The 11,231-nt window shown below is 38.1% G+C and overlaps 5 protein-coding genes across 6 annotated transcripts in view; 3 read left to right on the forward strand and 2 right to left on the reverse strand.

Moving 5' to 3' along the window:
- LOC104747521 (probable inactive receptor-like kinase SSP) lies at positions 244-2,471 on the forward strand. The gene is made up of 8 exons (XM_010469167.1): positions 244-558; positions 646-781; positions 1,264-1,391; positions 1,493-1,562; positions 1,642-1,727; positions 1,866-2,054; positions 2,153-2,239; positions 2,333-2,471. Exons 1-8 carry the CDS (start codon positions 244-246, stop codon positions 2,399-2,401), a joined length of 1,080 nt encoding a protein of 359 aa, XP_010467469.1. The 3' UTR covers positions 2,402-2,471.
- On the forward strand, positions 3,058-4,651 carry LOC104748786 (probable inactive receptor-like kinase SSP). The gene is made up of 7 exons (XM_010470379.1): positions 3,058-3,312; positions 3,395-3,530; positions 3,643-3,776; positions 3,868-4,026; positions 4,149-4,337; positions 4,410-4,484; positions 4,571-4,651. Exons 1-7 carry the CDS (start codon positions 3,058-3,060, stop codon positions 4,649-4,651), a joined length of 1,029 nt encoding a protein of 342 aa, XP_010468681.1.
- Positions 5,192-7,196, forward strand: LOC104747522 (probable inactive receptor-like kinase SSP). Its single transcript, XM_010469168.2, has 7 exons — positions 5,192-5,584; positions 5,682-5,823; positions 6,153-6,280; positions 6,379-6,448; positions 6,524-6,609; positions 6,713-6,904; positions 6,996-7,196. Exons 1-7 carry the CDS (start codon positions 5,267-5,269, stop codon positions 7,062-7,064), a joined length of 1,005 nt encoding a protein of 334 aa, XP_010467470.1. The 5' UTR covers positions 5,192-5,266; the 3' UTR covers positions 7,065-7,196.
- Positions 7,549-8,442, reverse strand: LOC104747523 (zinc finger protein ZAT2-like). The gene has a single exon (XM_010469169.1). The coding sequence runs from the start codon at positions 8,418-8,420 to the stop codon at positions 7,584-7,586; it is 837 nt and encodes a 278-aa protein (XP_010467471.1). The 5' UTR covers positions 8,421-8,442; the 3' UTR covers positions 7,549-7,583.
- LOC104747526 (ubiquitin domain-containing protein DSK2a-like) overlaps positions 8,870-11,231 on the reverse strand; it is a 6,274-nt gene continuing 3,912 nt past the window's right edge. The window contains exons 3-9 of one of the 2 annotated variants that reach the window (XM_010469172.2): positions 10,955-11,199; positions 10,421-10,680; positions 10,230-10,343; positions 10,040-10,095; positions 9,680-9,708; positions 9,421-9,510; positions 8,870-9,339 (exon numbers count right to left, since the gene is read on the reverse strand). In XM_010469172.2, coding sequence (XP_010467474.1) covers positions 9,191-9,339; positions 9,421-9,510; positions 9,680-9,708; positions 10,040-10,095; positions 10,230-10,343; positions 10,421-10,680; positions 10,955-11,199 — 943 coding nt within the window. In that variant the 3' untranslated portion in view covers positions 8,870-9,190. The remainder of the gene's footprint in view (positions 9,340-9,420; positions 9,511-9,679; positions 9,709-10,039; positions 10,096-10,229; positions 10,344-10,420; positions 10,681-10,954; positions 11,200-11,231) is intronic. The other variant, XM_010469174.2, reaches the window with a different exon arrangement.

Genomic DNA, 11,231 nt, shown 5'->3' on the forward strand with positions numbered 1-11,231 from the left:
CGGAAAAGAATTTGACCCATCAGTGAAACAACGATAAAATAATATAACCAAAGCTGAAAAAATTAGAGTAAACAAAGAAAGATGCGTAATCTTGAGCTTAATATATATATTTAACATTTTGTCATAAAAGTTTCATCATAATCATAAACCCAACGGTTTCTCTATCTCTCTCTTCATCTCTCTCTGTCTCTCTCTCGCAAAGAACGCTTTGGATACTCTGCTTTTGCCGGCGAAAACGAAACCATGGGTGGTTGTTGCATTTCAACGCCTCTTGAGAACGATCAACCTCCTCCGCAACAGCAGCCGCAGACTCAGCACGTCGAGCGCAAAAACGACGAAGTGAAGAACGACGACGGATTCGTCAACTGGCCATTCACAGAGTTCGTCCTCTCCGATCTCACGACGGCGACCAAGAGCTTCAGTTCCAACGAGATCATATCAGAGAACCCAGAAGAATCCTCCAATGTCGTCTACAGGGGTCTTTTATCAGAGAACCTTGGCTTCGTCGCTGTCAAAAGATTCAAGAATACGCCTTGGCCTGACCATGAGGACCTTGAGGTACACAGTACACTTCAAAAACTTCTAACAACTGTCGCCATTGATCTCTTCTGATGGGTTTGATTCTGTTTGTCCCATCTTTTTCAGGTAGAGGCACAAGACGCTGCGGAGCTAAAGCACAAGAGACTCGTCAAGTTGTTAGGATACTGCAGCGATGGAGATGAAGGGTTTCTTGTTGCAGAGTTCATGCCTAACCATACTCTTGCTAAGCGTTTGTTCCATCGTATGATTCCTTCTCTCTTCATCTTCTTCTTTTGTGAATCTGAGGTTAAAGACGCTGCATTGTTGGTCTATGTGACATGTTTTGTTTTAAAGATGGTGTTAAAGTATCTGCTTTTATAGAATCGATTGAAACAGAACTAGCTAGCATCTTCTCTGTTTTGAATCTGGAGGCAAAGAGAAGTAATATTGGTGACTTATGTGTCACATTAAACATTGGTGAATCTGAGGTTTGTGTGTCAAGAACTCATGATTGTGCATGCAGAATTGATTGAAACAGAACTTATTAGCATTCTCGGTTTTAATTCTGAAGTCATAGAGAGGCCGCATTGGTGGTTTAAGTAGCATGGTGGTGCTTTAGATTCTTAATGAAAGAAACTTTTATATGATTAGCATGTATAAATGTATCTGCTTTTGTGGAATGTTTTACAACAGAACTTGTTAGTATTTTCTGTTTTTGAAGTTTTCATTGGTTGTGATTCACAGAGAAAAACATGGAATGGTCAATGAGGTTGCGAGTGGCATATCATATAGCTGAAGCATTAGATTACTGTACCACTTCAGGTTTCGTAATGTATGATAACCTAAGTGCTTACTCGGTTCTGTTTGATAAGGTATATATATATATATAAATCAACTTTTTTCATGCCTATGCCTTCTTCTATGTGATGTAAGGATACTAAACAGTTTTTATTGCTTGATGGATGTGTTAAAGGATGATGATGCATGTCTTTCCTGTTTCGGTTTAGTGAGGGAGGTCACTGATTATGATCCAAGACCAACAGGTAATTCAAATTTGAACTTCTCTCTATATATTATTCATATATATATCAGAATGTGATATTATATTCTCATTAATTGTAGGAAGTGTGAACACTGAGAGCGTGACATACAGATTTGGTACCATCTTGGTGAATCTGCTAACCGGAATGCAAACTCCTCCAAGCCATGTAAGTGATTCTGTTCAAGTCTTGTCTTGCTTTTTCACTTGACTTTGTGATTGTAATCATTAGATTCTCTGCCATTGTCAATTTATTGCAACACAAGACACCAATAGTACTGAGTTGTTGTTTCTCTCTTGTTTCTAGGTTCCTGAGATGATAAATGGAAAGGATGTTACGGACTTGATGGATCCAACCCTGAAGGGAAATTTCTCTAAAGAAGAAGCTACTGTAATCTTAAAACTCGCCTCTGAATGTTTGCAGTGGAAGAATAGAAAGAGTCTCATCACTAAAGAGGTTGTTGCAACACTTGAAGCTTTGCAATCTAAAACACAAGTAAGGATGCTTACTAGCTCTGTGATAGTAATTGTATCATTCATCATGATTGAAATTTTCGCGTTCATGTTATATAAAGCTGATCATTTTGCTTGCAGGTTCCATCTACTGAAGTGGTTGAACTGGCAAAGCAGCAAGATGTAGCATCTTCCAGTCAACAACAAGAAGCTGAACCCTTGCAAGAAGTAAGAAGGCAAACTTATTATTGTTACACGTAACTGAAATTTTAATTTCCCTTATTCATCATATTATGAAAAAACTGATCATTTTGCTTGCAGGTTCCATCTTCTGAGACAATAAAGCAGCAGGAGGAAGCATCATCTTCGAGTCAACGGCAACAAACTTGAACAATGAATCTTCTGATATCATAAAAACTTTGGAATTCTTCTCGAATCTGCAGCTTTGTTGGTTTTTAGATCGAGGGTGTTTTGTGTATTTTCTAACAACTTCAAACATGTTTATCTTGTTGCATACACAAATCATGCAAAGTACATCGATATTTTTTCGATCACATACTCACGCGATGAACAAAATACAACATGAACATTTTTATACAAAAAAAAATGAAAATATAGAATTTCCAAAAACAAGAATTTCAGTTTTTTTTTTTAAACATATGAATTCATTTATAAAAAAAACGTTTAACATTATTGGAGTCAATATTATTATAGAGTAACAAATAATTTTTTATTTATTAAAAACACTACCAAACCTATAATATTAACAAACCCCAATTTAAAAAATATTAACAAAGCAAATATCATAGTCATTAAATGCAATATAAAATTCTCAAACATGTGATAATATAGACTCAATATAGCAATTTAGTGAAGAAAAAAAAGAAGGAAATAGAAGGTTGACAAAAAAAAGAAGAAGAAGGAAATAGAAGTTTGAAGATGCGTAATCTTGAGTTTTCTCATAATCATAAACCTAATCTCTCTCTGTTTGTCTTTCTTGAAAAGAACGTTTTCGATACTCTGCTTTTGCCGGCTAAACCAAAACAATGGGTGGTTGTTGTTTCTCTACGCCTCTTGAGAATGAACAGCCAAACGATGTATTCGGTGATTGGCCTTTCAGAGAGTTCTTACTCTCTGATCTCACGTCTGCGACCAAGAACTTCAGTTCCGACGAGATCATATCAGAGAACGCAGAGGAATCTTCTAATGTCGTCTACAAGGGTCTTTTAGCAGAGGATCTTGGCTTCGTCGCTGTCAAGAGATTCAAGAATTCGGATTGGCCTGACCATGAAGAATTTGCGGTATCCTTTCTTTGTCTTTAAAGCATATGAACTTTGCGACGTTCATCGATCTCTTTTGATGGGGTTGGTTCTGTTTCTTCAGGAAGACGCAAAAGCACTTGGGGAGCTAAAGCACAAGAGACTCGTCAAGTTGTTCGGATATTTCTGCGATGAAGATGAAAGGCTTCTTGTTTCAGAGTTCATGCCCAATGATACTCTTGCTAAGCGTTTGTTCCATCGTATGATTCTTCTTCTTTACTTCTTCTTTTGTTTTCACATTTAGAATTTGGTGTATCTGCTTATAGAATCGATTTGAGAAGTTATTAGCATTTCACTATTGTAATTTCACAGAGAAAAATAAAGCCATGGAGTGGTCAATGAGGTTGCGAGTGGCGTATCATATAGCCGAAGCATTGGAATATTGCAATAGTGAAGGTTTTGCATCATACAGTAACTTAAGTGCATACTCGGTTCTGTTTGCTAAGGTATGTAAAACAATCATTTCATGCCTATACCTTCTTAATGATCTAAGGATGCTAATATGTTTTTTTTTATTGCTTAATGGATATGTTGAAGAATGGTGATGCCTGTCTTTCCAGTTTCGGCTTGATAAAAGCAATAAAGTATGATCGAAGTCAAAGAACAAGAGGAATCGTGAGCCCTAAAAGTGTGACATATAGATTTGGTACTATCCTTGTGAATCTGCTAACTGGAAAGCAAACTCCTCCAAGCAATGTAAGTGATTCTCTTCAACTAGTCCTCCCTTGCTTTCTTAGTAGTCTTATGGTTCATCTTGACTGCCCATTACTTGCAGCACAAGCCACATAGTACTGAGTTGTTCTTCTCATGTGTTATAGGTTCCTGAGATGATAAACGGAAAGGATGTAACTGAGCTGATTGATCCAAATCTGAAGGGAAAGTTCTCTACAGAAGAAGCTGTCGTAGTTTTGAAACTCGCCTCTGAATGTTTTCAGTGCGAGGCTAGAAAGAGTCTCATCACAAAAGAGCTTGTTGCAACACTGAAAGCCTTGAAATCTAAAACACAAGTAAGAAGGCTTTAATGGAACTGTAATTACATCCTAGATTGATTTTTCACATTCTATGTTGTATGCATGCAGATTCCATACATTCAAATGCTTGAACTGGCAAAGCCGCAGGAGGTGGGAGTAGCATATGTTGAACACTTGCAAGAAGTAAGAACGGAGCTTATTCTTAACCGGAATTTGCCTTGTTAAGTTTTCCTCACTATATGTTATAAAACTGAATCTTTCGTTTTCAGATGCCAATTTTTTCTGAAATAGCAAAGCAGAACGAGGAGACTACATCATCTTCTAGTCAACAGCAACAACATCAACACTGAATCTGTTAATAGCTTCCACAAAGCAACTCTTCTCGAAGCAACATAGTTAGGAACCGGAAAAAGAATCTTGAGTTTATTATGTTAAATCGTGAGACTACATTTTTCTTTTTTAGTATAGTAAATGTAAAAAGCATAGGATTATATATATGTGAATGTGACCTATGATACTTGCTTGGTACGTAATTTTAATACTAGTGCCAATGTAAAACCGTTGAGCATTGGAGTCGTATGATAAACTACAAATAAATTCCTCTCATTAACATAATAGTAGCAGAACTATATATTTCTTTCTACAAACAAAAACACTTTAGAAATTATTAACAAAAAGTATCATAAACCATTGCAAATCCACTTGTCACCACCACAATGCAATGCAAACTTATATAAAAATATAAAAAAGCAAAAATAAAAATTATAAAAATCAGAAAGATGCGTAATCTTGAGTTTAGATTTTAGTAAGACTCGGTTATAAAAGGTTCATCATAATCATAAACCCAACGGTCTCTCTCTCTCTCTCTCTCTCTCTCTCTCTCTCTCTCTCTCTCTTCATCTCTCTTCATCTCTCTCGCAAAGAACGCTTTAGAATACTCTGCTTTTGCCGGCGAAAACGAAACCATGGGTGGTTGTTGCGTCTCTACGCCTCTCGTGAACAACGATCAACCTCCTCCGCAACAGCAGCCGCAGACTCAGGACGTCGAACGCAAGAAAGACGAAGTGAAGAACGACGACGGATTCGTCAACTGGCCATTCACAGAGTTCTTCCTCTCCGATCTCACGACGGCGACCAATAACTTCAGTGCCGACGAGATCATATCAGAGAACCCAGAAGAATCCTCCAATGTCGTCTACAGGGGTCTTTTATCAGAGAATCTTGGCTTCGTCGCTATCAAGAGATTCAAGAACACGCCATGGGATGATCCTGACTACTTCGCGGTACCCTTCTCTTTGCCTTTAAAGCTTTATCTCACTTTTGTGACGTTCATTAGATCTCTTTTGATGGTTTCGAATCTGTTACTTTGATCTTCTTCAGGTAGACACAGAAACAGCTGCGCAGCGAAATCACAAGAGACTCGTCAAGTTGTTAGGATATTGCTACGATGAAGATGTAGGAGTAGGGCTTCTTGTTTCAGAGTTCATGCCTAATGATACGCTCGCTAACCGTTTGTTCCATCGTATGATTCCTTCTCTCTTCTTCATCTTCTTCTTTTGTGTCATTCACATTAAACATTGGTGAATCTGAGGTTAAAGAAGCTGCCTTGTTGACATGGTTGTACATGTAGAATCGATTGAAACAGAGCTTATTAGCATTCTCTGTTTTGAGTCTGAAGAGATAGAGAGGCTGTATTGTTGTTGACTTAGATTGTGCTTTAGATTCTTAAAGATGGAAACTTTTTATCAGGACTAGAATAGTGAATAGATCATGTACTTGTAGTGAACGGTTGAATAAGAACTTGTTAGTATTCTCTGTTTCTGAAGTTTGTATCGGTTGTGTGATTGACAGAGAAAAACATGGATTGGTCAATGAGAATGCGAGTGGCGTACAATATAGCCGAAGCATTGGATTACTGCAGAATTGCACGTGCTTTCTCGTACGATAATCTGAGTGCTAACTCTATTCTGTTTGATAAGGTATGTAAAGCAACATTTTAACATGCCAATATGCCTTCTCTCGTGTGATCTATAACGATGCTACACTGTTTCTTGTTGCTTAAATGGTTATGTTGAAGGATGGTGAGGCCTGTCTCTCCAGTTTCGGTTTAGTTACGGCGATCATCCGTTATAATCGAAGAGAAGGAGGTAATCATTTCGCGCTTGTATCTTCGGACTATGCATATATATATATCATCAGAATGTTATATATTCTCATTGTAGGAAATGTCAACACTGGGAATGTGACATACAGATTTGGTACTATCCTTGTGAATCTGCTTACTGGAATGCAAATTGCTCCAAGCCATGTAAGTGATTCTGTTCACTTGACTTTGTGATTCTCTGTCATTGTTAATTTCTTGCAATGCAAGCCACTTATTACTGAGTTAGTACTATTCTCATGTGTTATAGGCTCCTGAGATGATCAATGGAAAGGATGTTGCTGAACTGATTGATCCAAATCTGAAGGGAAAGTATTCTAAAGAAGAAGCTACCGTAGTCTTAAAACTCGCCTCTGAATGTTTGCAATGCAATGATTATAAGGAGAGGTTCATCACAAAAGAGGTTGCTGCAACACTTGAAGCCTTACACGCTAAGAAAGAAGTAAGGATGATGCTTACTGTAACTATTAATTGTATTCCTTCGTGATTTTTCGCATTCATGTTATATATAAAGCTGATCTTTTTGATTACAGGTTCCACCCTCTGAAATGCAGCAGGACGAAGCTTCATCTTCCGGTCAACAGCAACAACTTGCTCCCTGATTCTGCTGATAGCTTCAACAAAGCAACTCTTCTCGAAGCAACATGTTAGGGAAGAAGAATCTTGATTTTCAGAACTTTTCTAGGATAATAAGTGAACTGTGTTCTTTGAAATACTTTGTGTTTGATTTTAGATTGAGGCGTCTTGTGTATTTTCTTCTGAGCTAAGATTCAAAAACGAAGTTGAACCTACTTTTTATTTGCTGATTTCATCTCAGTGTGATGGCATTTGTTAAGGAACAACACCACAACCATCCATTATTATTCATATATAACAATATTCAATTTTTACATAGAGATTCAACAAATATGATGAAAAATATGGGTAGCAAATTCTTGAAATATATTGACATTTATTAAATAAAGCTTTTTTTGCATTTCACTAAGGAATTAATTTATATAGAATACAATACCCAATCCTATAAGTTCATCATACAATTCATCACACATATACAGAGAGAGGGAGAGAGTTGTTATACGAGAAGAAACCAAAACCAAATATATAAGTTATGTTATTATATATCAAAGTCCTAACCTAAGATCTAAAGAACAGCCTATCGATGTGTCAGGAGGAGATGTCGCCGCAGGAACATTAAGATCGATAGCCCTGACTTGGTGCTCTTCCTGATCTTTCTCCCAATGACATCTCATGTGACCACCTAACGCTTGACCACTCGAGAACACTCTTAAACAGATGTGACATCGATGATTCATTCCAGAGACCAACTTCACACTCTTGCCTTTGTCTTGACCAACGATCTCCTGAGGAGGAGAAGGATCTTCGGTTGAGTTTGAAGCGGCGAAACATCCTTTCACATCTTTATGTGTTGCTCTATGTCCGCCCAACGCTTGATGTGACCCAAACACTTTTTTACAACCTCCACACTCGAACCGTCCCTCAACTCCACTTGAACTGCTCAAGACAACAGGACGTTTAGCCAACAATAGTAAGCAAGAGGCTATGTTATGATCTTCCTCCTCGGATTTATTTAAAACAACATTCAAATTGGAGGATGATGACGCGGCGGTTGCGTTAGTCCCACGTTTGTGATCTGGAGGAGGTATAATGCCACGCCACTGACGTTCAGGGTGACATCTCATGTGTCCAAAGAGTGCCTTCAATGACCCGAATTGTTTACCACATTCAGTGCATGGCCGTGTGATTTGTGGAGGAGCGTCAGAGTCCAGCGGTTTCTTGACTGGATTAGGCCTTGGAGTAGGAGAAGAAGAAGAACCAGGTTCGTTGTTGGTGAGTTTAGTACGTTTTCTTCTTGGTTTTTGATTGTAACTCGGAAGAGGTACATCGGAGGAAGCAAATGGGATGTCGAAATTGGGATCGGAGTTTGAAGAGTTCGACATTGTTATGGCTTTAGAGAGAACATGTAAAACAACACAGATGGAAAAAAAGAAGAAAAAAAGTGGAAGAGTGGGAGTTATGATTGGTTTATAGTAGAGGGAGAGGAAGAAGTTAGTTTTTCATTTGTGGAAGAGTCGCTTTACGGTTTTTTTTTTCTAGCAGTTACTTGTCGAATTGTTTTCTTTTGTTGACATGTCCCTATTTTTTCGGAATTACATTTTCTTTATGTTTTCGAATCAACAATATTTTTCTCTGAATTTGTCGATACAATCATACGAACTTAGAAGTAATAATTTGGGGATTAGGGTAAACTAGGTTTTCAACTTTGAACCGTATCCAACTTGGTTTCATTTTAAGGTCTAAACTGCATCATAAACTCTTTGAGATCTCTCTAGCTCTATCACAAAATCATCAACGTTACCATTACTACATTTATAAGATAAAATGGAGATATGATAATGTAAAATGTACTCATTCCATATTCGAAACCAACTTCTACAGATGTACGTTGTAACAGCTTCAAATAGAATCTGAAAGATAAACAGACTGATCCAAAGTATGTAAAAAAAAAGGTTTTTTTGCAATGGGTAAAAGAGGCAGGAAGATGATAACCACTGAAAACAAATACCATATCTTCGATGCGCGGCTTTTCTATCCACAAGTTCACGCTCCTATCATAAATGTAATTATAAGAACTCCCATAGATCTCATTTCTGAAACGCACTCAAGTTGTTTATCCTATAACCGAGAGACCTCAGTTTACAAACCTGTGCTACTGGCCAATACCTCCCAAGAGTCGTTCTACAGCAGCATTAACGTTACCATTGGTTGCTAGCAAAGCCCTTATGTTCTCTGCTCTGTCGTAGAATCCCATTTCCTGCAGCTGTTGCAACTGAGTAGCAAAACGCTCCTCAGGAGGCACTGGAATCAAACAGACATGTATCAGTGGAACCATCTCAATAAATACATAAGAAATCAAAGTACATTCCCAGCGAATCTAACCGTTGGGTTGGTTCGTGCCACTCAGGCCGCCAGCACCAAGACTGCCAAACATATTCATCAAAAAATCCATCCCCCCATTATTGGCCGTCCCTATAGTATTCCATAGTAGTGAATGTGAATTAGTGATTTACTCAATAAAGAGATGTAAGAATATAGGATAACAGTATGATAAATAGAACAACAAGCAACTGCACTAATATACTAAGTGAAATAACTAAAGCCTTCATACTTCCATTATAGATAATATCTCAAAGAGTACCTGTCGCAGCACCAGTTTGCCCCGGATCCCTACAAAGAAGACGATTGGAAACATGAATAGAGGGTTGATGGAAATCAAGATAGAAAGTTTGACACACTGATTTCATATGTTATAAGACAGTCTTTGATAGAGTTTACTAATGATCCACCCAGTAAAATACACAAGAGTTGCTGCGTTACTAATGATTCAACCCATTGATTACTTTAAGATAGTTCATCACCGCTACAATATTATCTGTTTAGCTAGTCACACTATTTTCTAAACACAGATCAACCCAAAATCTAATTATGATATAGAAAGGACATTAATTACTCGACTATGTTTCAAGTAAAGAAAACAGAAAGGGGTATCCACACTTACTGGCCAGCCGTAGTCCTATTCTGGGAGAAAAGTGATTGCTGCAGAGTCATCATTTGCTAAAGAAGACAAAAAAACAATCCAAAACATTAGGTTGAAATAATTTTATTACTTAAGAGAAACAAAATTATTTCTCTGGAGAGACCACATGTTCAAAATTCACATGCATAAAGACAACATGGGCCCAACTGACCTGCATCATCTCAGGAGAGCTAAACTGGCGAAGGAATTCAGGGTTCTGCATCATTTCCCTCAACTGAGGATTCATATCTAGCATGCTTCGGAGTTGGGGGTTGAGACTCATAAGCTGGAATCAACGGAATACATTAACAATACATTCACTATACCAAAAGCGTCTTAAATTCAGATTATTTTAGGCGCTACCTGATTCATGTATTGTGGATTGGAAAGTAAGCTTTGCATCATCTGCGACATAGCTGGGTTTTGCAGTATTTGGTTCAATTGAGAAGCATCTGGAGTCGCACCAAGAGGTGAATCTGCTCCAAGCATACCGAGTCCGCCGAGGCCTCCAAGTCCACCAAGGCCACCAAGACCACCAAGGCCACCAAGACCACCAAGGCCACCAAGTCCAGGGCTTCTCGTGTCCCCACCAGAAATTGTCCTTCCAGTGGCGGTTGTCTGGCCTGTCAAGTAGCCCCACAATATGTTCTTAAATGTTTAGTGCATTACGAGTAAAACTTCAACAAACTACTCATAACAACAAACTATGAGAACACTACATGAACTCACCAATTTATATCATAAACACTATTATTCCTGAGCCAGTGTAGTAAACATAAGCTAGTAAACTACTATTTCTTATGACCAAACCACTATTGGCTGTTATAAAAACAATAAAGCATCCTTAAACGTCTATATACCATATAAAATTAAGAGGATGAGAATGCAGTTTCATACCAGCCGCAGCACCCCAAGGATTAGGAAGTGGATTTGCATTTGGAATACTATTTCCTGTACCGGTTTCAGCACTCGGTGTTGAAGAATTATTAGTAGCATCAGTTCCTTGCGTAGTGGCCCCCTGGTTTCCCAGAAGAGCAGCAAATGGATTAGAGCCCGTATTGCTACCAGCATTACCCGACATAGAAGTAGCATTCATTAACGGTTCCTGGACGTTTTCATACATACGCCTAAGCATATTAAACCCCTCAGGCATAGACTCAATATTACTCATCGC

Source organism: Camelina sativa, chromosome 15, assembly GCF_000633955.1.
Source record: "Camelina sativa cultivar DH55 chromosome 15, Cs, whole genome shotgun sequence".
In the NCBI taxonomy this organism is placed as follows: Eukaryota; Viridiplantae; Streptophyta; class Magnoliopsida; order Brassicales; family Brassicaceae; genus Camelina; species Camelina sativa.

Bases quoted from the DNA above. Each gene is read 5' to 3' on its own strand.
- LOC104747521 (XM_010469167.1), top strand. From the start codon at position 244: ATGGGTGGTTGTTGCATTTCAACGCCTCTTGAGAACGATCAACCTCCT. The intron at 1,563-1,641 runs GTAATTCAAATT...CATTAATTGTAG, and splicing joins TTATGATCCAAGACCAACAG to GAAGTGTGAACACTGAGAGC. The intron at 2,240-2,332 runs GTAAGAAGGCAA...TTTTGCTTGCAG, and splicing joins AAGCTGAACCCTTGCAAGAA to GTTCCATCTTCTGAGACAAT.
- LOC104748786 (XM_010470379.1), top strand. From the start codon at position 3,058: ATGGGTGGTTGTTGTTTCTCTACGCCTCTTGAGAATGAACAGCCAAAC. The intron at 4,027-4,148 runs GTAAGTGATTCT...CATGTGTTATAG, and splicing joins AGCAAACTCCTCCAAGCAAT to GTTCCTGAGATGATAAACGG. The intron at 4,485-4,570 runs GTAAGAACGGAG...TTTCGTTTTCAG, and splicing joins ATGTTGAACACTTGCAAGAA to ATGCCAATTTTTTCTGAAAT.
- LOC104747522 (XM_010469168.2), top strand. From the start codon at position 5,267: ATGGGTGGTTGTTGCGTCTCTACGCCTCTCGTGAACAACGATCAACCT. The intron at 5,824-6,152 runs GTATGATTCCTT...TGTGATTGACAG, and splicing joins CGCTAACCGTTTGTTCCATC to AGAAAAACATGGATTGGTCA. The intron at 6,610-6,712 runs GTAAGTGATTCT...CATGTGTTATAG, and splicing joins TGCAAATTGCTCCAAGCCAT to GCTCCTGAGATGATCAATGG.
- LOC104747523 (XM_010469169.1), bottom strand. From the start codon at position 8,420: ATGTCGAACTCTTCAAACTCCGATCCCAATTTCGACATCCCATTTGCT.